Source organism: Phocoena phocoena, chromosome 10, assembly GCF_963924675.1.
Source record: "Phocoena phocoena chromosome 10, mPhoPho1.1, whole genome shotgun sequence".
NCBI classification, from domain to species: Eukaryota; Metazoa; Chordata; class Mammalia; order Artiodactyla; family Phocoenidae; genus Phocoena; species Phocoena phocoena.
The window spans coordinates 26,968,561-26,994,915 of NC_089228.1; the positions used below are offsets into that span (position 1 = coordinate 26,968,561).

General features: G+C 41.0%; 1 protein-coding gene across 14 annotated transcripts in view; it reads left to right on the forward strand.

The window, feature by feature from the left end:
* CADPS (calcium dependent secretion activator) overlaps positions 1 to 26,355 on the forward strand; it is a 478,500-nt gene that overhangs the window by 118,472 nt on the left and 333,673 nt on the right. For all 14 annotated transcript variants that reach the window (XM_065884698.1, XM_065884694.1, XM_065884691.1 and 11 more), the window contains one exon: positions 1,893 to 2,225. In XM_065884698.1, coding sequence (XP_065740770.1) covers positions 1,893 to 2,225 — 333 coding nt within the window. The remainder of the gene's footprint in view (positions 1 to 1,892; positions 2,226 to 26,355) is intronic.

The window sequence follows — 26,355 nt, forward strand, 5'->3', positions numbered from 1 at the left end:
CGAGGGCTGGATCAGCATCTGTTTTGCTCCCCACTGTAACCGTGGCAGCTGGCACGTGCCTTCCCCCAGTGAGTGTCCAAAGAAAGGGTGAATGGGCTCATGGAGAAGAGTATAAACATTACAGCTGAAAAGACAAGCTCAAACTTTTATAGTTCAACTCCCTCAGTGTACAGAAAAGAAGTTAGAGGATCAGAGAAAGGAGGTAACTTACGCAAGGTCACACAGCAAGTTAGTGGCAGAGCCAGCCTGGGATCATGGTTTACAAGTCTTGTCACAACGTTATACTGCCTCTCCAGAAACTTCCTCTTTTGCTTCACAACTTTGACGTACTTTGAGATGTAGACCTATAGCTGAGGCACAGTGTGTTACATGGAGAAACTACCTGCATTAAGCATTACAGATTTTCGGGTGAATTCCTAGCTCATTAAAGCCCGTAAGGCCTGAGGATTCATTTGAAACTTTTTTTTTCTATAACTGATTTTTAAATGAACTCTAAGGTCTCAACTGAGTACCAGTTCCCAGGCACAGTGGAGCTGGCCATGGCCTCTAGCCTGTGAAGCACACCCTCAGCCCCCCTTCTCTCTAAATTTGTTCATTCAATTGACAATAAATGGAACCCATTTTCTAACATCTCTCCTCCCCAAGGAAGGCTTTGTGATGAAGCAGGAGGCAATGAGATGCCCCTCAAGCGATTGCCTACCAAAGGCATCCCCTGAAATCCGACAGGGGAGTGAACATTTCTTCCGCCTCTGGAAGGCTATTTATGCACCTACTGAAGTGTGACCAGGACACAGCTCAGAAGTGTCAGACGTTTCCTCTTTGTGAATGTGAAGCAGCAGCTTCACTGCCTTGTATGACACCCTAGAACTGTGTAGCTTGTATAAGCTCCCGAATGGTGGGCACTGGGGTGAAAGCAAACTATTCTTAATGGCTGCTTCATCCCAGGACCCAGGCAGCACCAGCAAAGCAACCAGGGGTTCTCCCACCAGGCAGGTGAGACCCGTAGGAAAGGGAGGAGCCAGGGTGAAGTCAAAAGACCGTGCGTTTAGAGTCAGCCAATTTGAGTTACCAAGAGCAAGTCCCTTCCCCTCTCTGGAGTCTAATGCCTTGTCATTCACTCTCAAAGCGCCAGGCTCCCCTCTAGAGATGGATGATATTTGGGGGAACAAGAAAGGCACAGTCCTTGCCCACGTGGAGTTTACATTTAGGGAGAGGAGACAGGCGTTAAATACATATTTACCTAATCCTTGTTCAGTTTTAATTGTGATGAGTATCACTGAGAGGCTAAAATGAGATGTAAATAGTGGACTATGTACTATGTAAAGTGCTATGTACCAGACATCATGCCAGATACTTTACATATAAAAATAATAACCACAACAACTTATATGGCATTAATATGAGCCGCTTTTTAAAGTGCTCATCATATATTGACTCATTTAATCCTCATTTAAAAACACTTGTGCTGTAGAAACTACTGTTATCCCCATTTTATAGATGAGAAAACTGAGGTACAAAGAGGTTAATTTGCCAAAAGAAATACTGCCACTAAGTGGCACAGAAAGGCCCCAGGCTGTGTGAGCAGTTGAGTCTCTACACTATATGCTGCTTCTCAGGATATGACTGTCTCATTTCATCCTTTCCATTTACAACTTAGTAAATGCCATTGTTATTCCCATTTTCCAGATTTGGACACAAAGGCAAAACATGTAAAGGCCCTCTCTCAGTTCCCACAGCTAGGAGGTAGCGGGGCAGGATGCGATTCACACTGGTGCCTCCTGGGAGGCTCGTGAGGGGGTCCGCCCAGGCCCAGCCGCCAGCCTCCAGCCTCACAGGGAGTGTGTTACTGCCGGGCGGCTTCCTGATGTCTGTCCTGCCCTGCTGTTGCGCAGGTGTTCCTGAAGAGCGACCGCGTGGCCCGCATGGTGCAGAGTGGAGGCTGCTCCGCCAACGACTCGCGGGAGGTCTTCAAGAAGCACATCGAGAAGAGGGTGCGCAGCCTGCCCGAGATCGACGGCCTCAGCAAGGAGACCGTGCTGAGCTCCTGGATGGCCAAGTTTGATGCCATTTACCGCGGGGAAGAGGACCCCAGGAAGCAGCAGGCCCGGATGACAGCCAGCGCAGCTTCCGAGCTCATTCTGAGCAAAGAGCAACTCTACGAGATGTTCCAGAACATTCTTGGGATCAAGAAGTTCGAGCATCAGCTCTTGTACAACGCCTGCCAGGTAAGGTGTCTGTCGCCTGGGCCCAGAGCTGTGAGTAAAGCAGGGCCACATGACGATTTCTGTGTGCCCTAGGCATCACTGCCTTCATGTGCATTTCTTGATTAAAAAAATATATTTTTTATTACATCTTATAGCTGCATTGGTAAAAGTTGAATATAATCCAGCCTAGAATATATTCAGGTTTTTCTTCTGATTTTTAAAAAGAAATTTAAATGTTTTGTGAGCTCCTAAAAATCTCACGGACCCTGGGTATTACGTGTATTGTGTCTAAGGGGTCAATTGGCCCATGTGTGGAAAGTGCCAAAAGATCAAAATGATGTTTGTTTGTTTATTTTTTAAAGATTATGTGCTTGTATTTCCTCAGTTGGGGAGACGGCTGGACTTAGCACCTGGTCGTCAAGTGAAATTATTTAAAACAGAAAGCTTCCAGAACACCTGAGTTTGTCATACCCATGTGTTAGTCACATTTACATTTCTGAGATGGCTAGCTGAGGCTCCACTTGGGCCCACCCCAAAAATGAACTTACGTTTTCTCTGGATCACAGTTTGGGGACGTGAAGTACCCTAGATCTTCGTCGCCTGTGACCGTTTCCCCGTAACATTTCTTTATTCACCCACTATTTATTATGTGCCTACTTTGCAGTCTTCGCAGATTTTATTGAATGTTGCTTGGGAGCATTTTTAAAAGGCACATTTGCAGCCCACAGCCCTAGATTCCAGTTCTGCATGCTCAGGGTAGGGCCCAGGAATCTGCATTTTAAACAAGGGCCTCCCTTCCTGGTAATTTTGCTGCCCTTTGCCTTTTAAGAACCATTATAAAAATTCAGCTGTGCCCTGGTTTCCCTGCACCAACTCTGCCCCTAAAGTTGGTAAAGTGAAGACACTGTAGTATACTGGCTAAGAGTTGTTCCTTGCTCAGAATCCAGCAGACCTAGGTAAATCTTAATATGGCCCCTCACTAGCTTTGGGGCCTTGGGAGTTAGTTAACCTCCCCACATATGAACTTGGGATGCAACTGTTATGAGAATTCATGTGTGTAAAGCCCAGAGTAACATGGGGCACTTTGTAAATGGTAGCAGTTAAAGTATATGTGTCTACTGGAAGAGGCAAAAAGTCAACAGACAACATCAGAACAGTGCCATAAATGTTTTTTTTGTTTTTTAATTTTTAATGTTTTAAAATTTATATTGGAGTATAGTTGATTTACAGTGTTGTGTTACTTTCTGCTGTACGGCCCAATGAATCAGTTATACATATATCCACTCTTTTTTAGAATCTTTTCCCATATAGGTCATTACAGAGTATTGACTTCCCTGTGCTATACAGTAGGTCCTTATTAGTTATCTATTTTATATATAGTAGTGGGTATTTGTCAATCCCAATCTCCCAATTTATCCACCCCCTCGTCCCCCTTGGTAGTTTGTTTTCTCCGTCTGTAACTCTATTTCTGTTTTGTAAGTAAGTTCACTTGTATCCTTTTTTTTAGATTCCACATATCAGTGATATCATATGATATTTGTCTTTCTTTGTCTGACTTACCTTCACTTAGAATGAGAATCTCTAGGTCCATCCATGTTGCTGCAAATGGCATTATTTCGTTCTTTCTTATGGTTGAGTTATATTCCACTGTATAGAAGTAAATGTTTAACATAAGAACTACAGGATTTTGAGGCTTCCTTATTCCTGCCTTCATGGCTACCCCCTAATTCAAGACACCCGCATCTTTTACCTGGATGACCAGTGTCTACCCAACTGGTAACCCTGCCTCCCTTCTTGCCCCATGATAATGCACCCATCACGCACCAACTCAAGTGATCTTTTAAAATTGTAAATTGGATCATGACATTTCTGTGCCTAAAACCTTCCAGGGGCATCCCATCACCCCTAGAATGATATTCCAACTCGTCACTACGGCTTGAGGAAGAACAGGATTCAGCCCCGATCATACCACTTTCCCTGCGTGCTTACTCACTGGCCTTCTTTCTGTTTCCCCAACACGTCAGATTGGTTCTGGGCCTTTGCATTTGCTCTTCCCTCAATTTAGAATGCTCTTTTCCCAAGACCTTCGCATGACTGGAACAGCTCAAATGTCAACTTCTCCAAGAGGTTTTCCAAGACCACCCCATCTAAAGTTCCCCCTTGCCACACACCTCATCAAGTCATTCTCTTTCCCATTCCCCCGTCCTATTTTTATCAAAGCCTTTGCCACTATTTTCCATTTCTTGTTCATCTGTTTTTATCTGTTTATTATCTGTCTCACCCTCCCCGCCCATCTTTCACCAAAATGTTGGCCTCATCAGGGTGGCAGTTCATCTCTGCCTTATTTGCTAGCATCTCCAATACATGAAACAGTTCTTGGCACAAAGTAGGTGTTCAGTAAATGCCTACTGAATTAACAAATGGATGATGGCAGTTTGCTTTACCTGGTTAGTAGGGTCTTATCAACCATTGTAGCTGACCCAGAAATTTCTGGATGTTTTACTAAATAGGAATCTGTTTAGCATTTCATAATATAATATATACATTACATTCAAAGGAATTCCTGACACCCTACTTTCTTCTAAGCCCACTTCAATTCAGAGCACTTATTGCCTACCTGAAGGTAGAGAGTTTCTGTGATGGGCCAAGAAGTATTTTGAAATTCTCCAATAAGTCTCAATGAAATTCTCAAATAAGTCTCAATGTGAAATGAAATTTAATTATTCTTTTTAACTAAAATGGCACTGCATCCCATGTGGCACTTGTAGAATAGGGTAAACAGGTGGCATTACCATCCGTCACCACCATCTTCTCTACCGTAAGAAGATGGGTTGTCATAGCTTCAAAAAGATTGACAATCACCCAGCTGGGTGATAAGTAATACTCAAAGCTACAGTTAGTCAAGTGGTCCTAAGCCTGCTAGGCGTAAAGTGCTTCTAGGAATTCATTTTCCTTCTTATTGCAGCAGCTAGCTTATCGTGCAAATATTCTGTTCTTGCTTAGACATCAGCGTCATTGGAAAGAGTCTATTGTTACGCCATCCTTACCTTGATGGCTTTGAACTTGTTGAATAGGGTTAAGAGGCAGCACCTTATTTTGCTCTTTTCTCATAAAAAATGAATTAATTCGACTCGTATTTTCAACATCTGTTCTATGAGTTAGAAAAAAATATAATAATATAAAAGAATCATGTCCTCTCTCCCCAAAATAATGATTGTCCCCTTAGTTAAAAGAGAATTATAAGACATATAAAGGGAAGTACTTCTTGGGACAGGAATACTTAAGACATTTCTTATTGTATTTTATACTCACACCTGCATCTGATTATTGCTTCAGTGGTTCAACTCAGTAGAAATTAGGACAAATAGCATATGAAGAAAAAAAAAACCCACAAATTAATTCTAAACACATGATAATTTTTAACTTCCATGTCTTTAGTCATCTGAGTTATACAGTTGTATTGACAAATACCAGAAATGTTTTAAAAGAGATATAACATTGGTAATAATAATACATTACAAATGTTATAGAATTGGGTATTCTCATAACTTACTGGTGGAATAATTTATTATGGTAAACCTTCTGTAGAATAATCTGTTAATTTGCAGCAAACCCCCTTTATAATGGGCAAACCATTTAACCTGGCAGCTCTCCCTCTGGGAATTTGTTATAAGGAGATACTTAGAGATGTGTACAAGAGTATTAAGCCCAAAGATGTTCATTGCAGCATTTTGTATGACAGTGAAAAAATGGAAGCAACTTTAATTCCCAGCAGTAGGCGATTAATTACCTAGATTTTGATTGAACTGTATGAGAGAATACTCTTCAGCCAGTAAAACAACTGAAGAAGAAAGCTTACCGCATGGGGAAATGTTCATGACATATTTCTAAGTGGAAAATCAGGCTATGAACCAGAGTGTGAAGACATAATCCCACTTTTATGGAAAAAGTACTGGATGGGTAAAAAAGAAAACCTTCACTATGCTTATCTTTAGGGATAGCATTATGGTTGATTTTCATGGTTTTCATTTGTGCTTTTCGGCGTTTCCAAATTTTCTGCCTGAAGCACATAGGTATTTTGTAAATAGAAACAAACAGCAAAAATCTCAACAAAGAAACTGTCAAAACAATGGGATAAGAAGAAAATTATCTTCAGCAATGTATTCTAGACTCCAGCCATTAGTATACCACCTTGATGATTTTTTCCATTTCCAAGTACTACCTGTGTGATTATTTATTTAATATTTCTAATTAAGCCAACTCCTAACTCACTTTTTAAGCCTATCTTTATTCTTTGAAGTAATATACGTGAAATCACAGCTTTGGTGTACTAGATCTTTTTAAACAATAGGCATCAAAGTGAAACATAACCTTTAAAATAGGAGCTCTTCCTTAGTCTGCCTCTTACATCATCTCACACCACCAGTGATACAGGAGACATGGCTATGGTGACCAGGGCCTTGAAATACTGACGTCGGTGGGATAGATCCCTCTCACGCCATCCCTGAAAACAGTCCCAGACTGACGAGAACAGATTTCACCTGAAGTCTGTACTTCTCACACCCTGCAATCAGGTTTCAGAAATCATAGATTTACTCACTCGCTTTCTCAGAGATTACACTCAGCTCTGCAGAATTCGATCCACTTGTAGGGGCAAAGATACAGAACTGAAAATCGTATGACTTACGTTCACACCCTGCTTGTATTGGTTTTTGTTTTGTTTTATATTTTCTGGTCCTTCTCCTTACAAGACAGAGCAGTTCATAGGTGCTTCCAAATCCAGAAAGAACGCATGGTTCCTTGTACGCATATTGCATTTTAGGGGAAAGTGTAATCTGATTTCTGGTGCAGCTTTCTGATGGTTCCTATGATCTCTCTATGAGGTGCTGCTGGGAACTGCAGTTTTTATCTCAAATGAGAAATGATGTTTAACAAAGAGTGATTCTATCACTTGGCATATCAGCTGTCCGTTATAACATGAACCATGTCTATCAATCCATTTTTTAAAAAGGAAGCTTAATAAATGTCTCCGTATTTACTCATAGAATTTTTTAAAGTAGATTGTGTTTATCTGAGGTTGCATGGGTCTGTCTCTTAGAAGAGCTTGTTCATTCATACTCAACAGAATCATTGTAAAATCATTGGAAACCCTTATTGTGAAATCCGTGTTGTTTTTATTTTCCTAAACTCTTGAGAGGAAGCAGTCAGTTATGTAGCTATTTGAGCATTTGAGTTGAATTCTAAACCTAACTCAAAAAATGAGTTGAATTCTAAACCTAACTCAAAAACCTAACTCAAAAAATGAAGCAGTCAGTTACGTAGCTATTTGAGCATTTGAGTTGAATTCTAAACCTAACTCAAAAAATGTAGGATAACCTCTTTGAGAATGGGTGTTATCATCTGAGAAATGAGACTAATATAGACCTGCTTTCCATTTTCATAAAATGCAAAGATGATGGTGATGTATTTTAAAAGTTTAAAGAATGCAAAGCACTGTTTTTCCTCATTCCTTTAGTAGCCTCCGCTTCTGGAGTTGACTTAATGACCAGTTAGGTGTACCAGATGTCTGCAACTTCCTACCCCCTCTTCTTAATTTTATGAGTTATCCTTAATTGCTTTGTTCGGAAATGCATGGGCATTTCCCCTTGAAAAACACTTCTGAGATGTTTTCATTTTCATATATTTTAAAATAAAGATAAGTCCTTCTTAGGGGAGCAGCCCAGCTAGTTTTCAAGGGGATATGGATGAATACAAGCTAAGAAAGTTAGTTGTTTCTTCATGTTTCAGTTCTGCTTTTTGAGAACAGCATTTCTGGTTGTGCCCTTACTGATCTCACCTGTAGCTCCTGGAAACATCAGTAGTATGACCCTAACCTTCTCCTCAGACATCATTTGTGTCTCCTGGACAGCAGGGATAACATACACACTCTAACTAATTGAAGATGACAGTATTCTCTTCGTTTATCTTCTCTCGATTTCTAGAGATTTTTCACATAATCCAGAAGACTTGACTGGAGGCACACGGAATATAATTTCCCAATCTATAAACATCTTCGCATTTTCAATATTAAATTCCCCACCATTACTGAATTACTAACTTTCTTAACATTTCCTTTCCTATCCTCCAGTCCGTCCTTGATGTACCTTTGATGGTGTGGTTATCTTATTACAGGGTTCTCTTCCTTGGACTTGGTTAACCCTTGGCAGCTTTTCAGTTTATTAGACTGAAGAGAAACCTCAAATTATCAGCTTTCAGCTGTGACCCAGATTACTGGGTTGTATCTATACCTCATTATAGAGTCTTTCATCTCTATAGAAGTGCATATCTTTTTCCTAATCTAGAAGTTTCCAGGAGATCTGTTGTCTCAGAATTTGCTTCATGGCCAGGCTGTATTTCTTAATCACTTTTCTTGGCCCTCCGGCAGCAATACAGTTCTCTGTACCTAATGGTCTTCCAATAAATATCTATTGAAGAAGTGTTTTAAAATCTGAGGGGGTGGACATAGCAGTCTAGTATTAAACACTTTTATTTAGCAACGTACTTTCATTATTCATAAATTCATTCATTCAACAGATGTTTTAAGTACCTGCTGGGCACTAACCACCACATGTCAGATACTGGGATAAAGCCTGAACTTTACTGTTTTCTCATAGACAAGCCCCTGTTCTACCTCCTGGCTGTCTTCCTCCTTGCTCACCACAAAACAACTCCCGATGACTTTTATAGCATTTGCCTGCTCAGAGTATTGTATTTGTTTTCATTGTATTGCTATGTAAAAATTACCACAAACTTAGTGGCTTAAGAGAATACCCATGTATTATATCACAGTTTTCATAGATCAGAAGTCTAGCATTACTTAGCTGGGTTCTCTGCTCAGGGACTCATAAGGCTGGAGTTCAGGAACTGACTGGCCTGTGTTCTCGTCTGTAGGCGCAACAGGGAAGGATCCATTTCCCTGATCCCTCATCTTGTTGATCCATCTCACATCCTTGCAGCTGTAGGAGTCTTCCAAGCCAGCAACAGAGAGAGAGAGAACATCTCTGGTGCTTCAAGTCTCTGATTTCTAGACCCTCTTTTAAAAGAAGGTCTAAATCACCTGATTAAGTTGGTCACGTCCCGGATAATCATCCTTTTCTATTAAAGTCAACCGATTAAGGACTTAAGTTACATCTGCAAAATCTCTTCACTCTTGTCATATATTATCGATTAGAAGCAACTCATAGAGTCGCCCACCCTCAAGGGGAGGTGAATAGGGTGTGACTCACTGGGGATCATACTAGGGTTTTGGCCACAAGTGCTTTTCTCCCATCCCAGTATTCTTCTTAGAACTCCTTCCAGTATCAATTTAAATGTAACCTTTTAAGAGAAGCCCTCCCTTATCATTCTACCTAAAATAGGCTTCTCCTTGTTTTGGGTTTGTTTGGGTTTTTTTTTTTTCTGTAACAGTCCTTGTTTATTACCATCATAGAACTTCACACAGTCTGAAATTACCTTGCATACTATTCGTTCTCTTCTTGTCTGTCTCCCCCTCTTGATGATCTCTTTAAGAGCAAGGGCCATGTCTGTTGCATTCACCACTATGCGGCCAATACTTATCATAATCCTAGGCACACAATAGATGTTCAACTAAATACTGACTAAATTAGTAAATGCAGGGGCCAAGGCACTAATGGTCTTCTGAGGCTTAAATGCCCACATTGCACAAAGGTGTGTGTTTGGTCGTTTGTTTCTCTTGAGTCAAAGTGCAGCAATGGAGCAGGCATGTCAATCTGAGGCCTAAATCAACCTGCTGATTCTCTTACTTTGTAGTGTGGATTTCACCTGAGGTTCACAGTATGCCTCTAGCCATAAACTTTCCCTCTGGTCACAGCCTGTCTCTCGCATCACAAGGTTGGAGGAAGAGGTACAGAAATTAAATCTTGTCTTTCCAAAGTCACGTGCTGCCTGTAAGTCATTAGATATTTGATGGACTGCTGGTTTTCAATGGCTTTGCTTGCCAGATGTACTCTAATTTCAGCATTCTTGAGATAAGGAACGAGATCAAGATGTATCCACCACATGACCATGTTCTACTCTGTTAGCAGGAGCAAAATTAGAGGGAATTAAAGATGTGGAGGGTACAGGGCAGAGAGGGCCAGAGAGCAATATTTAATTTCCCAGAGCAACAATTTTCTGATGACCCCATCAAGACTTTTCATCTTACTTCTCTATCAGTTTTTCCTAGAACACATAGCCAGATATTTCTGTCTAACTGTACCTGCTATTATGGAAAGACAGACTGCAACGGAAAGTTGAAATTGAGAGGCAGTGGGAATTGGGTATTTTCTATGCAGGCTTCGAAACTGCTGTAGACATTTTAGAAAGCTCTTCCCTTTGTTGCCAAAATGGAATTATAAATACACTCTTTTGGGCTTCCCTGGTGGCGCAGTGGTTGAGAATCCGCCTGCCGATGCAGGGAACACGGGTTCGTGCCCCGGTCCAGGAAGATCCCACATGCCATGGAGTGGCTGGGCCCATGAGCCATGGCCGCTGAGCCTGCGCGTCCGGAGCCTGTGCTCCGCAATGGGAGAGGCCACAGCAGTGAGAGGCCCGCGTACTGCAAAAAAAAAAAAAATGTATATATATATATATATATATATATATATATATATATATATATACACTCTTTTATTTGAAGTTCTTTTATAAGCCATGAACCACAAAATTGTAATCAGAGGTGTACTTTCAGAAAAGGACATACAGAAATAGTATTTTCTAATTTTGCCACTGCTCACCCAATGATGGAAGCTATTATAAACCATATGACACAGCTATGCACAGGGAGACATCTGACAAGCCTTCTGACGTACTTCACCAACCCAGACCCCTCATGCTCATTATTTGACTTTACCTTCTTCTTCTTTAATGATTCAGACCTACAGTTAGCAGAAACTTGGGTAATAGAGGGTAGTGCACTGGTTCATTTTTGTTGTTAACCTCTTGTTTTAACCCTTTCTGAAAGTATACATAAAATATCATAGCTCTCTTTCCTGCCCAGCTTGTGAGTGATTCTGCATGTCTGTCGTGGTGGGCTTTTATTCAGGGGAGGCCTCCCATCTATGTCCTGACCTCCAGTTGGAACAGTAATAATGCCTACCAGATATGAAGCCTTGACCACGTGCCAGGCACTAAGCCTAGTACTTTACATATATTATCATATTTAATCCTCATAATATGCCTGTAAGCTAGATTATTTTACCCACATTTTAATTAGCAACCTAAAAAAAGAGAGAAAGAAGGTAGACAGTTTTTCCAAGGTCAAACAGCAAAATCAGGATTTGAACTCAAGGTTATATGACTTTAAAATCATCTCTTTCACATAATTGCTGAAAATAGTGGCGATTTTCCATTGACATAAAAGGTTCTGGAGAGTAAGTAGTAAGTTTATTGGTCCAGCCTGTATTCTAGGAAGACAGGTATGTGTGTGTTGTACTCAATCTTTTAGGAGTCTCTTTTTATATAGCCTGTTCTTTTTTTTTTTTTTTTCAGGTTTTCTTTTTTAACATCTTTATTGGAGTATAATTGCTTTACAGTGTTGTATTAGTTTCTGCTGTAAAACAAAGTGAATCAGCTATACGTATACATATATCCCCATATCTCCTCCCTCTTGAGCCTCCCTCCCACCCTCCCTATCCCACCCCTCTAGGTGGTCACACAGCACCGAGCTGATCTCCCTATATGTTATGCAGCAGCTTACTACTAGCCATCCATTTTACATTTGGTAGTGTATATATGTCAGTGCTACTTTCACACTTCGTCCCAGCTTCCCTTCCCCGCTTCTTGTCCTCAAGTCTGTTCTCTACGTCTGTGTCTTTATTCCTGCCCTGCCTCTAGGTTCGTCAGTACCGTTTTTTAAAAATTCCATATATGTGCGTTAGCATACGGTATTTGTTTTTCTCTTTCTGACTTACCTCACTCTGTATGACAGACTCTATGTCCATCCACCTCATTACAAATAACTCAATTTCGTTCCTTTTTATGGCTGAGTAATATTCCGTTGTATATATGTGCCATCTGTTGATGGACATTTAGGTTGTTTCCATGTCCTGGCTATTGTAAATAGCACTGCAGTGAACATTGTTTTACATCTATCTTTTTGAATTATGGTTTTCTCAGGGTATATGCCCAGTAGTGGGATTGCTGGGTCATATGGTAGTTCTATTTTTAGTTTTTTAAGGAACCTCCATACTGTTCTCCATAGTGACTGTATCAATTTACATTCCCACCAACAGTGCAGGAGGGTTCCCTTTTCTCCACACCCTCTCCAGCATTTATTGTTTCTAGATTTTTTGATGATGGCCATTCTGACTGGTATGAGATGATACCTCACTGTAGTGTTGATTTGCATTTCTCTAATGATTAGTGATGTTGAGCATTCTCTCATGTGTTTGTTGGCAGTCTGTATATATTCTTTGGAGAAATGTCTATTTAGGTCTTCTGCCCATTTTTGGATTGGGTTGTTTGTTTTTTGATATTGAGCTGCATGAGCTGCTTGTATATTTTGGAGATTAATCCTTTGTCAGTTGCTTCATTTACAAGTATTTTCTCCCCTTCTGAGGGTTTTCTTTTCATCTTGTTTATGGTTTCCTTTGCTGTGCAAAAGCTTTGAAGTTTCATTAGGTCCCATTTGTTTATTTTTTATTTTATTTCCATTTCTCTAGGAGGTGGGTCAAAAGGATCTTGCTGTGATTTATGTCAGAGAGTGTTCTGCCTATGTTTTCCTCTAAGAGTTTTATAGTGTCAGGCCTTAGATTTAGGTCTGTAATCCATTTTGAGTTTATTTTTGTGTATGGTGTTAGGGAGTGTTCTAATTTCATTCTTTTACATGTAGCTGTCCAGTTTTCCCAGCACCACTTGTTGAAGAGGCTGTCTTTTCTCCATTGTATATTCTTGTCTCCTTTGTCAAGGATAAGGCAACCATATGTGCATGAGTTTATCTCTGTAGCCTGTTCTTTTCTCCCTAAAATTTGTTGGAGGAAAACAAAGGTCAGCTGAGGCTCGGTTCTGTGTATTTTCTTTTCTCTTTTTTAAAAATGTTTATTGGAGTATAGTTGATTTACAATGTTGTCTTAGTTTCAGGTATACAGCAAAGTGAAGCAGTTATACATATACATATATCCATTCTTTTTTAGATTCTTTTCCCATATAGGTCATTACAGAGTTTTGAGTAGAGTTCCCTGTGCTATGTAGTAGGTCCTTATTAGTTATCTATTTTATGTATAATGGTGTATGTATGTCAATCCCAATCTCCCAATTTATCCCTCCCCCCTGCTTACCCCTGGTAACCATAAGTTTGTTTTCTACATCTGTAACTCTGTGTATTACATTTTCTAATTAGGATTTTAGTGGATGTGTCTGACTGATAAAGTTTATGTTTGCTTCACTCATCTAGGTTCTACTGTATCAGTACAAGTGTTTCCTGACTTCATTTTTGAAAACGTACTTAAAGCCCCACGGTGTTCAGCAGATAGTGAAGAACAGGAAGTGCTTGTCTTTCTTGTCTTGTCCTTGCTAGTGCGTGATCGAGCCAATTGGATGACTTGAAAACGTGACTGCTTTGCGTCTTGCGTCATGAGCGTCTTCCTGTCAGGGCCCAGTGACCCCAGAATTAGAACAAAGTTGCTCTTTGGAGAAAGAACACCCACAGAAGCGTGCATGAACATTCACATTACAAAGGTGTTAAATGAAGTATTATACCAGGGGTTGGTAAATATTGTAGGCTTTGTGGGCTCTGCAGCCTGTGTAGCAACCCCTTAATTCTGTCATTGTAGTGAAAGCAGCCATGGACAATATGCAAAGGAGTGGGCATGGCTGTCTATGTTCCAGTAAAACTACTGGCAGCTGGTGGATTTGACTCAAGGGCTGCAGTTTGTCAACCCCTGAGTTAAGTAATATATCACATCATAACAGAAAGAATTCTTTACTTTCCACAAAGTGGCCCTATGAATATGAGATGTAGCTTTTCAACCCAAAAGGTTTTAACATAAAACTTAGCCTGGCAATTCTGTGAACCGTGAAAAGTAATGGTGGTTTACAGTGTTGGAACTGAAGACAGTCATTATATAACACAGAAGTCAAGTGTGTTCTGTCAGATTCTTAATATACTAGACTCATCACAGTCTTTTTTTCTTTTTGGTTGGTTGATTTTATAAGAGAAAAGTACATTTTAATGAAGAAGTCAACGGTGAATTTCCCTCACCGCTGTACGTCTTGGACAAGCCACTTCCTTGAGCACTAGTGTGCTTCTCTGTAGAGTGAAAATAACAACAGAAAGCGCTTTACTGCATTTATTGTGATGCCGTGATAAGTTAATGAATAAATCACTTAGCACCATGCTTGGTATACACACATTTTTAAACTATCATTATTTGTTATAATTTATTATTACTGCCACTTGAGCCAAGATTTTGTCCATCATTATGGTTGGTCTTTATAGAATTTCACAGCTAAAACTTTCAGCATAGTTATAATTTAACTCTAGTATTGGACAGAAAGTAAACATTGAACAACATGGGTTGAAAAAATAGCACTCTAAAGTTAGAGATTTGGGGTTGCTTTTTCACTCTGCTACTTTGTGTTCATGAGCCAGTCACTTAACCTCTCTGAGCCTCACCTTTTGCATAAATAAAATGAGAATAATGATAGTACCCACCTAGTAAACGGTTGGTGCTACTTATTATTAGCCACCATTAATGAATCTAATTCCTGTGTCTCAGGAAAGTTCCATTCTGTTGAATAATGATGTTTAGGATTGGGCTGGTTCTCTGAAATCAGTTCTTGAAATCAAACAATCAAATCACGTTAAGGAAAAATCTGAAGAAGCATAACACAGCGTCCTTGCCTTCAAGAAGTGTACAGTGTAGTTAAGGAACAAAAGTAATATACAAGCAAAATCCATCCACAGTACAAAGTCATTATGTGACCAAGTAGTCATTTGTAATGTATAGAAGCAGCATGATATCGTAGAGATATGTTTATAGACACATCGGGTATGAATCAGGCTCAGTTACTTATTATTATCTATTTAACCTTTAGCAATTTCATTAACATCTCTGTAAAGCAAGGATATTAATAGCCACCAGGTAGAAATAAGAGCCTGCCACGTGCTAGAGATTCAGTAAACAGTAGCCTGAGTTGGTCACGGTAGTTAACGGCAGTGGTGATACGGCAGTGGAGGTGCTGGCCAAGGGATGTAAGCTTCAACAGCTGCAGGACTTTGGAGATCTCAGATAACAATGGGATTTGATTGGTCAGGAGCCACTTGATAGAGGAGGTACTAGTTGGGTTGGGTTTGAATGATCAGGATATGGTTTAGGCTGAATGAAGAGAGATTATCTGAGATGTCTGTTACCCTTTTTTGTCCAGTGAGAGACCAGAGAAGAGAAGAAATTGTGTCATAAAGATAACATGGCTGATTAAATAATTAGTCCCAATTCCTCACTCACCTGTATTTAGAATGAAACATCCTGCCATTCTTTATGGGTTTAAGTAAATTTATACACCTCTTAACTTTGGGCCCAGCCATCACATTTGCTTTGTCAATAGGCTGTCATCAGAGTTGAAAAGCAGAGGATTTGAAATATGCTTATATATGTGGTTTTGCTGCCATTGCATTTTGGTCATCTCCCAAGAGAATATGCCTCAGGTTCACTCCTGAACACATCTCCAGCCTGGGCTTTAGAATCGGGTTGGCCAAAAGGTTCGTTCGGTTTTTTCCGTGAGATGGCTCTCGTAGCACTTAGTTGTCTTTAACTTCATTCGAAACAATTCTGTTAGATTGTATTGTGACAGCTGTCATATCAGCGTGCATTTTAAAAAAGACATCAAAATTGGTGAATTTTTGTGTAGCCATTTTAATATTGAAGGTGGAAGGAAAAAAAGCAACATTATCAGCATATTATTTCAAGAAAGGTAAAAACGCAACCGAAACGCACAAAAAGATGTGTGCCGTGTGTGGAGAAGGTGCTGTGACTGATTAAACGTGTCAAAAGTGGTTTGCGAAGTTTCACGCTGGAGATTTCTCACTGGACGATGCTCCACGGTCGGGTAGATCAGTTGAAGTTGATAGCGATCAAATCAAGACATTACTTGAGAACAGTCAACATCATATCACACAGGAGATGGCCCACCTACTCAAAATATGCAAATCAAGCGTCAAGAATCATTTGCACCAGCTTGGTTATGTGAATCTCTATGATGTTTGGGTTTCCCATAAGTTAAGTGAAAAAAAACCTTCTTGACTGTATTTCTGCTTGCAATTCACTATTTAAATGTAATGAAAACGTTCTGTTTTTAAAACAAATTGTGACAGGCGATGAAAAGTAGGTACAATAATGTGGAATGGAAGAGATCGTGGGGCAAGCGAAACGAACCACCACCAACCACACCAAAGGCCGGTCTTCATCCAAAGAAGGTGATGTTGTGTATATGGTGGGATTGGAGGGGAGTCCTCTATGATGAGCTTTTTCCAGAAAACCAAACGATTAATTCCAGCGACTACTGCTCCCAGTTAGACCAACTGAAAGCACCACTCACGAAAAGCGTCCAGAATGAGTCAACAGAAAACGCATAATCTTCCATCAGGATAATACAAGAGCACATGTTTCTTTAATGACAAGGCAAAAGCTGTTACAGCTTGGCTGGGCTGTTCTGATTCATCCGCCTTATTTACCAGAAATTGCACCTTCAGATTTCCATTTATTAAGGTCTTTACAAACTTCTCTTAATGGAAAAAAATTCAATTCCCTGGAAGACTTCTAAAAGGCACCTGGAACAGTTCTTTGCTCAAGAAGATAAAAAGTTTTGCGAAGATGGAATTATGAAGTTGCCTGAGAAATGACAGAAGGTAGTGGAACAAAAGGGTGAGTACGTTGTTCGATAAAGTTCTTGGTGAAAATAAAAAACGTACCTTTTATTTTTACTTAGAAACCAAAGGCACTTTTTGGCCAACCCAATATAATACACGTGGAACAGAGCTGAACTGAACTGAACCCACAGTGTAGAACCAAGCCCAGCCAACTCTAAGTCTAGAGCGACCCACAGTCTAAAGCTTATAGCCAAGCCTAGTCTAGATCAGCAGAACCCCAGGCCAGCTCACAGACTCATGAACACAACAACCATCGTTGATTTGTGTAAGTTACTGAGTTTGGGAGTGATTTGTCATGCAACGTTACCGTGGCGATAGCTGACTAACACAAACAACATTTGAAATAAGTATACATTATAAGTCGTAGATCACTAGTAAGATACGCTGTATACTGTAAAACTGCATCTTGTCCATCCTCAGGTATAGCGGGGTCTATATTAACTACTAATTTTTCTTCACTATTTCAACTGCTTAATCCAGAATCTCCTCTTTTGCCCCTCTCAGTTTCTAGTTTTGACCTGAGTTGAACTTCTCAAAACTTTACTGATGTGCCGGCTTCCTGGTGTCAATGTTAATGTGCTAACTTTAAAAGCTCCTTCTATGAAACAGGAAAGAAATGGGTTGACTGGGGGTATATAGTTGAGAAATAAAGCTGTGTCATTTTACTCGTTATCCAAGAGTGAGGGTCGAGTCTGAATAGTTCTGGGAACTGGACAAGTGAACAGGATGTCTGAAATCCCCCTTTATTAAAGAGGCCAAGGCAAGTTAATAAGGATTGATAGAAATCTGCACAGCCCTTGTCCTTTTTTAAAAAATTTATTTATCTTCATTTATTTATTTTTGGCTGCTTTGGGTCTTCGTTGCTGCACACGGGCTTTCTCTAGTTGCAGGGAGCGGGGGCTACTCTTCGTTGAAGTGCGCAGGCTTCTCATTGTGGTGGCTTCTCTTGTTGCAGAGCACGGCCTCTAGGCCCTTAGGCTTCATTAGTTGTGGCATGAGGGCTCAGTAGTTGTGGCTCGCGGGCTCTAGAGCACAAGCTCAGAAGTTGTGGCGCACGGGCTTAGTTGCTCCGCGGCATGTGGGCTCTTCCCGGACCAGGGCTCGAACCCGTGTCCCCTGCATTGCCAGGCAGATTCTTAACCACCGTGCCACCAGGGAAGCCCCCCAGCCCTTGTCTTTTAAGTGGTGCATTTATTTTACTGTTGCCAGGATGCCTGTATCCGTTGCCGATTGCTGCCTAACAGCTCTCAAACTCAGTGGCTTAAAAGAGTGAGCATTTATTATTGCTCACAAGTCTACAAATGAGCTGCGTGGCTTCTCTGGTCTTGGGCTCACTTATATATTTATTGTCAGCTGTGGATCTGGTGGGAAGTTTTGTCTTCTTTGGGGATGAGTTGACCACAGGTGGATTAGGATGACTTTGGCTAGGATGACTTGGTTATCCTCCACGAGGTCCCACTCCCTGGACTTCTTCACGTGGCTGCTAGACAGGGTACCAAGCGAGAGGACGGAAGCGTGCAAAGCCTCTGGAAGTCTTGGTTCAGGGCTGTCACACTGTCACTTCTCTTAGCTAAAGTAAGTCACAAGTTCAGCCAAGATTCAAGAAGAGGAGAAACAGACTCCATCTCTTGATGGGAGGAGCTGCAAAGTCACATTCCAGATGGTGTGGCTACAGTCAGTGAAGGGTCGTGGCCACCTTTGAATCTGCCACATGTATTGTTGGCATCACTGTTACTAACACGCCCTAGTATTCAACTGTTTAAAGCAGTATATGTGCAACTTACTTAACCCATTTCTTTTAATGAATACAATAATAATATTTTTATTGCTATAGTAAAAATAAATACCATATGTAACAAGAAATTAAGCCCAAAGGTCCTTGACCTCTACTATTGAAATGTGAAGCAAAAATTTTAAATGCAGAAGTATTTTTGTTCTCAGGAAACTATTAGCAAATGTAGAAAGATAAGTTTGAAAACACTTTCAGTTAGCAGTTGGGGTCATCATCAGCTTTTTATTATTATTTCATATGCCTTTCAGAGAAGAGGCTATATTTTCCCTTCCTGATCCTTTTGTCATTGAGAAGTATTAGTTGCTTCATGATGTGGCTCTGAGATAAACAGTCATGGCTTTTCTATCTTAAAATACTGTCCTGATTATAATAAAACCTCATAAACCAGTGAGGTGAGAATGAAATTAGGTGTGGAAGACTGGATGCACCGATAGCGATAAGACATTCAATCATGCATTTATTCAACAGGAATTGAGTGTCTATTGTGTGCGAGATATTGTTCTAGGAACTGAGGATACAGCAGTGAAAGTGAAAGGCAAGATCCCTGGCCTCGTGAAGCTGACATTTAATGGGCAAGACAGGGCAGTGTCTGTGTGCACAGGAGTTAAGCTGTCTCACCAGCAGCACTTCATCTTCAGCCCACAGGGCGAGAAAGAGGAAGTGGTAGGCAAGCCCCTTCTTCTGATGATGTAACTTAGAAGCGCGTTCAGCCCCTCTCCAGTCCCATCGCGAGAGCTTAGTCGTATGGCCACGTGTCTTTACAAAGAAGCCTGACGAGTGTAGTTTCTAGCTGGGCGTGCGCATTTTCAAGTAAAACTTTGTGGGGATTGGGGTCTTCAAGGCCTGATAAGAAGAAAGTGAGCACGGATACTGGGGCTTGCCTAGCAGTCTCCACCACTTTGACAGATTCTTTACTTATTCTTAGGTAATATTTAAGACATGCAGCATGATACAAAATAGAATATACCAACACTTGCATACCCGTTACCCAAGTGAAAAGTAAATCTTTATTCGTAAAGTTGAAGTCTCAGTCTATCCTTGTGCCCCAAACATAGAGTAACCATTTTCTGCTATTGCTGTTTACTCTTTCCATGCATTTCTAAGTACTTTCATTATATATCTATATCTATATCTGTATCCATCCTTAGTAGGTCTTTAGTAATTTTTTGGCACTGCATTTTGGGCTTATCATTATATTGAGAGATTCATTCATATTGATATGTGTAGCTCTATTTATTCATTTTCTGGATTATATTCCATTATAGATATACTGTCATTTATTTACTCAATAAAGAAATTCCTTTCTTTGCTATTACAAAAATGGTGTTATGGATATTCCTATACATGTCTCCTTGTACACATGTATAAGAATTTCTCCAGGGAACATACCTAGAAGGATAGTTTACTAGGACATGAGGTAATTGCATTTTAAAGTTATTAGGTATTACCAAACAATGCTTCAATCCGTTGTACATTGCCTTGAACAGCACAAAAGTAATGATTGTACTGTTTACAAATATCCATAGTTGAAAAGTAAAATTTTATTTTAGTGAAGGAACTAGACCTCTCCTACATTGCTTTCGGGAGGATAAGACTGAGCAATTCCATTCCTTGGTACATACCCAAGAGAAATTAGTATATTTGTCCACCAAAAGATATTGCCAAGAATATTTATAGAAGCTTCATTGACAGTAGCCAAAAATTGGGAGCAAACCAAATATCCATCAACAGTAGAATTGATACACAAACTACAGTACATTTATACAATGTAATACTCAAGCAATTTAAAAAAGAAGAAGAACAGTGGTACATTCACCAAAGAGGATGCATTTCACAGACATTATATTGAGAAAATATATCCCAACCCAAAGAGTATATGTTCTATGATTTCATTTATATGAAATTCAAGATCAGGAAAAATTCATCTACGGTGATAGAAATCAGAACAGAGATTATATCAGTGGAGGAGGAGGGGAAACTGAGTAGGTATTGATTTGAAGATACTCAAACGCTAGAAATGTTCTGTATCTGTAACATCTCAAATGGCAACCACTAACCTCATTAAATAAAATTTTAAATTCACTTCTTCATACTAGCCATATTTCAAGTTCTCAATAGCCAAGTATGGCTTGTGGTTGTCAAAATGGACAGTGCAGACAGAACATTTCCATCATCGCACCAAGTTCTTTTGGATGACACTATTCCATATCTTGAGTTGAGTGGTGTTTACATGGTGCACGTATGCGAAAATTAACCAGGCTGTGGCCTTGAAATTTGCACTTTACAATAGGTATGCCTCATAAACAAAATATGCTTCAAAATAAATATACCTCATAAAAAAAGAGGAAAGAGAGCAAAAAAGGAAAGGAAAAAAAGAAAAAACAAAAAATATAAATACGGACTTTTCAAATTTGAATTTTGAAATTAAAATGTGACATGAACTCAGGAGAAAAAAAGCACAAGAGCTCTGCCTAAAAATATCAAATAAAACTTTTTAAATGGAGATTATTTCCCATTAACTTTAATTAGGCTCCTTCTATGTTTGCAGGTTTAGCAAATTATCAAACCCAAAATAAAAACCTTAGGCTCAGCTCTCAGGCAAGTTTTCTCAAATTCTGAAGCATCCATGGATGCTCTTCTGGCATCATTGCCTTTGTTACATTTCTATGTAACTAATCTATGTTGCTAATTAGATTCCATGATGAAGCATGGTTTCAATCATTTTCGGTCCAACACCAGCATCTTTGTTTGTGTAGAAATGGGTGACACCCAACTGTGCACAAATACATGCAGATAACGAGTTAGAGTGGTCTGATTTCTGTTTTATGAAAGTTAATTGGAAGTATAACTTCATTCTTTGTCACAGAAACCTGATTAACCCATTGTCTATCTTACATTTGCTATAAGGAATTCCTTTCAACATATATTTGATTTTAGGTTATCAAGAGCATAAAAGAGAAACAGTCTGAGAATTGTAGGTCAAAATAGTCACACTGGAGATAAACACAGGTCCTTCTTCATGTGTTTGAACAGAGCAGGATGAATCAGAAGAGCTGTGTGACCTTGGGCAACTTCTTACCTTCTCTGAGCCTCAGTTTTCCTCACTTCCTGCCTTCCCTGACTCTGCCAAGAAGAGTCATTGTCTCCCTTCTATTTGTTCCCAGCACAAGACATGGTGACCATGGGAGTGGCACAGAGCACGGTGGTCCTGTAATTTAGTACCACGCACATCGTCTTCCTCTATGAGACTATGAGCATCTGGGACTATGAAACTTATCTTTGTTTCTTTAGCATCTAGGCCACTGCCTGGCCTGCAGGGTATCTCAAGAAAGATTTGTTGCATAATTCAGTTGGTGAGTGAATGAATAAAAGAATGAACGCTATATTATGTATTGCTGTATAACATATTACCCCAAAACTTAGTGGCTTGAAGCAACACACATTTATTATCTCATGATTCTGGATGGTCAGGAAGCTGGGCATAGCTTAGCTGGGTCTTCTTTTTCAGGGTTCCTCACAGGCTACAGTCAAGGTATTGGCTAGAGCTACAGTCCTCCCAACTAGGGCTGGATCTGCTTCCAAGCTCACTCCGTAGTTGTTGAAAGCATTCAGTTCCTTGCAGGATGTTGGACTGCGCCTTTCCAGCATGGGACCGGGACTTTCCAATGTGGCAGCTTGCACCAGCAAGAGAGAGAGTTTGCTAGGGAGGCAGAGTTTGCTATAATTTTTTATAGGCTAGTCACCGAATTGACATGCCATAGCTTTTGCTGTGTTTCATTTATTAGAACCAAGTTACTAGGTCCAGACCTTACTCAAGGGGGAGAGATTTCACAAGGGTATGAATATCAAGGTGGGGATCCTTGGGAGGCCATGTCAGAAGCTGCCTACCACAAATGCCTACTTCCCAAGACTTCGAGGAAGTTCAGAATGAGGCAATGTCTGTGAAAGATACCATACGCTTGCTGTTTGCTCTCCCTAGACTGTTCTTTTTCCTAGAATGAACTTCCCCACATCCTACTCACATTTCATGTTTTAGCTTAAGTGCTACCTCTGAGGGGCCTTCAGTGAATATGAAAATATCATCCTTGAGCCACTCTTTTAACCCAGCACCCGCTTATTTTTTTCCTTTCTGGCACAAATGGCCATTCATAATTATTTTACTTATGGTCGGTCTCCTCCATGGGAAGGTAAGCTCCATGCGGGCAGGAACCCTGCCTGTCTGATCTCTCCTCTCTAACCAGTGCCTCACACATATTAGGCCTCAGTAACTATGTGTTGGGAAAAACCCTGTTTCTTTAGATCCTTCTACAGTTTATTTGCTTTGTAAAACTAGCGCCAGTTGGAGTCATCATCCTTTGAACAGTCTTCAGGGACTTGGAACAGAGCTGTCCCAGGGGAGGGGACTCTTTGCTCAGATTTGAGAGTATGCATCCCACAAAAGCAAACCCTCTTTGGGGTGTAAGTTATTAATAACCTGCATTGATAAATTTGGCTTACCTCATTTGAGAGGTAAGAAAATATGAAAGCACTGTCACACAAACGATAGTGACATTTGTGTTTTCTTTTTGTCACCTCCCTTCTCTGCCCTCTCCTCCAAGTTTCATACCTTTAAAGCAGCCGACAGCCTTGCACCCCCTGTGCCGTCCCTCTCAGCTCTGCTCCCCGCCCCAGCAGTAAGGGCTACATTGTCCAATGCTGTAAGAGCCCCTGTTTATTGAGTAATAACTACATGCCAGGCATTGTACTAACATGTTTACATATGTTCTTCCCAATTCTCACCACAACTTTAACACAGGATACTGAAGTACAAATAAGTTAAAATAAAAAATTCAGGGCCACCAAACTTTCAAGGCCAAGCTAATTCCATCACCATCACCCACTCACCAAGCCCTCTCCCCTTCCCAAGGCATATTAGAAAAGACTGAAGATTTGGGGGTCAGTAGGAGGTCTGGGTTTTGGTCCTGGTGATCATGTTACCTCACATATGTCACTTTTATTTTTTTTGCAGTACGCGGGCCTCTCACTGTTGTGGCCTCTCCCGTTGCGGAGCACAGGTTCCGGACGCGCAGGCTCAGTGGCCACGGCTCACAGGCCCAGCTGCTCCGCGGCATGTGGGATCTTCCCAGACTGGGCACGAACCTGTGTCCCCTGCTTCGGCAGGCGGACTCTCAACCACTACACCACCAGGGAAGCCCACATACATCACTTTTAAAGTCTGTCAAATATGATCATCTCTTTGAAGGAGGCCTGTTAGTAGTTCAATTCAGGCTTTGCCTACAGGTATCAGACTGTCAGAAGCCTGGGTCCCAATGGACGTCTCAAACCCGTGTCAAATCCCCTTCCTTTCCAAGCCTTTACACTGACATGTTTAATGAGCCAGAATATAGATCTTTTCTGTAATGTTACCAGAAGACATGAGGCCAGTGTATCACTCAGTGGCCACCACGGCAGCTTGTGACAGAAGACTAGAACGAGGTCTCTGGAGGAGAAGGACGGCTTGTTTCTCCTGTAGTGTCTGGACTTCAGGCCTAGCCCAGCCCCTAGGGCACCCTTAGCAAGGGTACTCAGCAGAACCTCGAGGCAGAATGGTAGTGGGTCCTAATGTGGCCTAGTGTCCCAGATAACCACATGTGGTTGACAGATAAACATGGTCCCTGTGGCACGATAGGGACCCAGGTGTTGGGAAAGGGTTTAAGAGGGTAGGGGAAGCTCAGTGCTGGGCTAGAGTATTACTGACATTCTCACTGGGTAATTCATTCTTGTGGGGATTGCCCCGTGCACTGCAGGATGTTTAGCAGCATCCCCGGCCTTTACTCTCTAGATGCCAGTAGTTCACACACTCCTCCCTTTGTGGCAACCACAATGTCCCCAGACGTTTCCAGATGTCCCTCAGGGGAGGGGCAAAATCACCACCAGCTGAAAACCGCTGGATCATCGGTAGAGATTTGGTGTGGTTCGGATTGGCTAGATAGGTTGTAGTAACCACCGCCCCCCTCCATATCTCAGTGGCTAAAAAAAAGCAAGAATCTGTTTCTTACTCATGCTTATGACCGTTGTGGGGTGACAGAAGGACTCTGGACTTCACAGTTACTCGGAGGCTCAGGCTGATGGAATAGCCAACATGTCCAATGTCATGGGTGTCATGACAGAGAGGATAGAGTACGCTGGTGAGTCTCAAACCAGCAATTAAATGCTTCATCCCAGAAGTTTCACACCACTCGCTCTCACAACCTTTGATTTTGGCTAGATTCACAAACCACAAGGAGACCAGGAAGTGTAGCCTTACCATGAGTCCAGCAGAGAGAACTAGAAATATTTATCAAGTAGCACTAATGACCATTAGAGATGCAAAGGAGGTCGCCTTCCCCGTTGACACAGAATGAGGAAGTGTTAAAGGCAGAATATACAAGGTTACCCAGTATCTCCAGAAAACTACAAGAATAACTGTGACGTTGTAATAACAACAATTTAGACTGTGTTTATTATGTATCAGATAACCTGATTCTCACACAACAACCCAATGTATGGAGTCCTTCCCTTCCTTTTACTGATTATGACATTGAGACACAGAATGCTTAAATAACTTGCCTGGAATCGCACAGCTGGTAAGCAGCAGGACTGCGATTTGATCGCAGGTCTCTCTGACATTAAAGACTGATCAGGGCTTCCCTGGTGGTGCAGTGGTTGGCAGTCCGCCTGCCGACGCAGGGGACACGGGTTCGTGCCCCGGTCCGGGAAGATCCCACATGCCGCGGAGCGGCTGGCCCCGTGAGCCATGGCCGCTGAGCCTGCGCGTCCGGAGCCTGTGCTCCGCAACGGGAGAGGCCGCAACAGTGAGAGGCCCGCGTACCACAAAAAAAATAAAAATAAAAAAGACTGAGCACTTAAACCCCACTTTACAAATCAATTTGGCTGTTGTGCAAACCACTTTCTCTCGTTATGGGGCTGAATGAGCAAGTTGTCTCTCCAGTAACCTGCTCTGCCCTTTTGTGGTTTCCGTTGGAGGCATGTTTGAGGTGTGTTTGCAAACTTGGTCCATCCTTCCATTCCCTGACCATTTTTCTTAAAGAATCCTACCATCTTAGAACCTTTGGAAGAGAGCCAGCAGTCACTCCATCATTGGGTGATCGTGTTAGGAATGATTCCAGATACTCAGAGGTAGCACTGAGCTCCGTTATCAGTTTGGGTACCAAGAAAACAGACTCCTACACAAAGTCAGACAGTGGACTCAGCGATGTGAATACTTGAGGATGCTGTAACCACCCCACTCAAATATACCTAGTGTTTCCAGATCCCAGATGCTAAGGCCAGAGGGTTAATTACAAAAGCTAGTAACATTAACAATGACTAACATTTATGATAAGGACGGTTATAAGTATGCATTGTCTTATGCAAATAAATATGCTTCATATTACCATTTTTTGCTTTAAAATAGGCTTTAATAGATTAAGTTA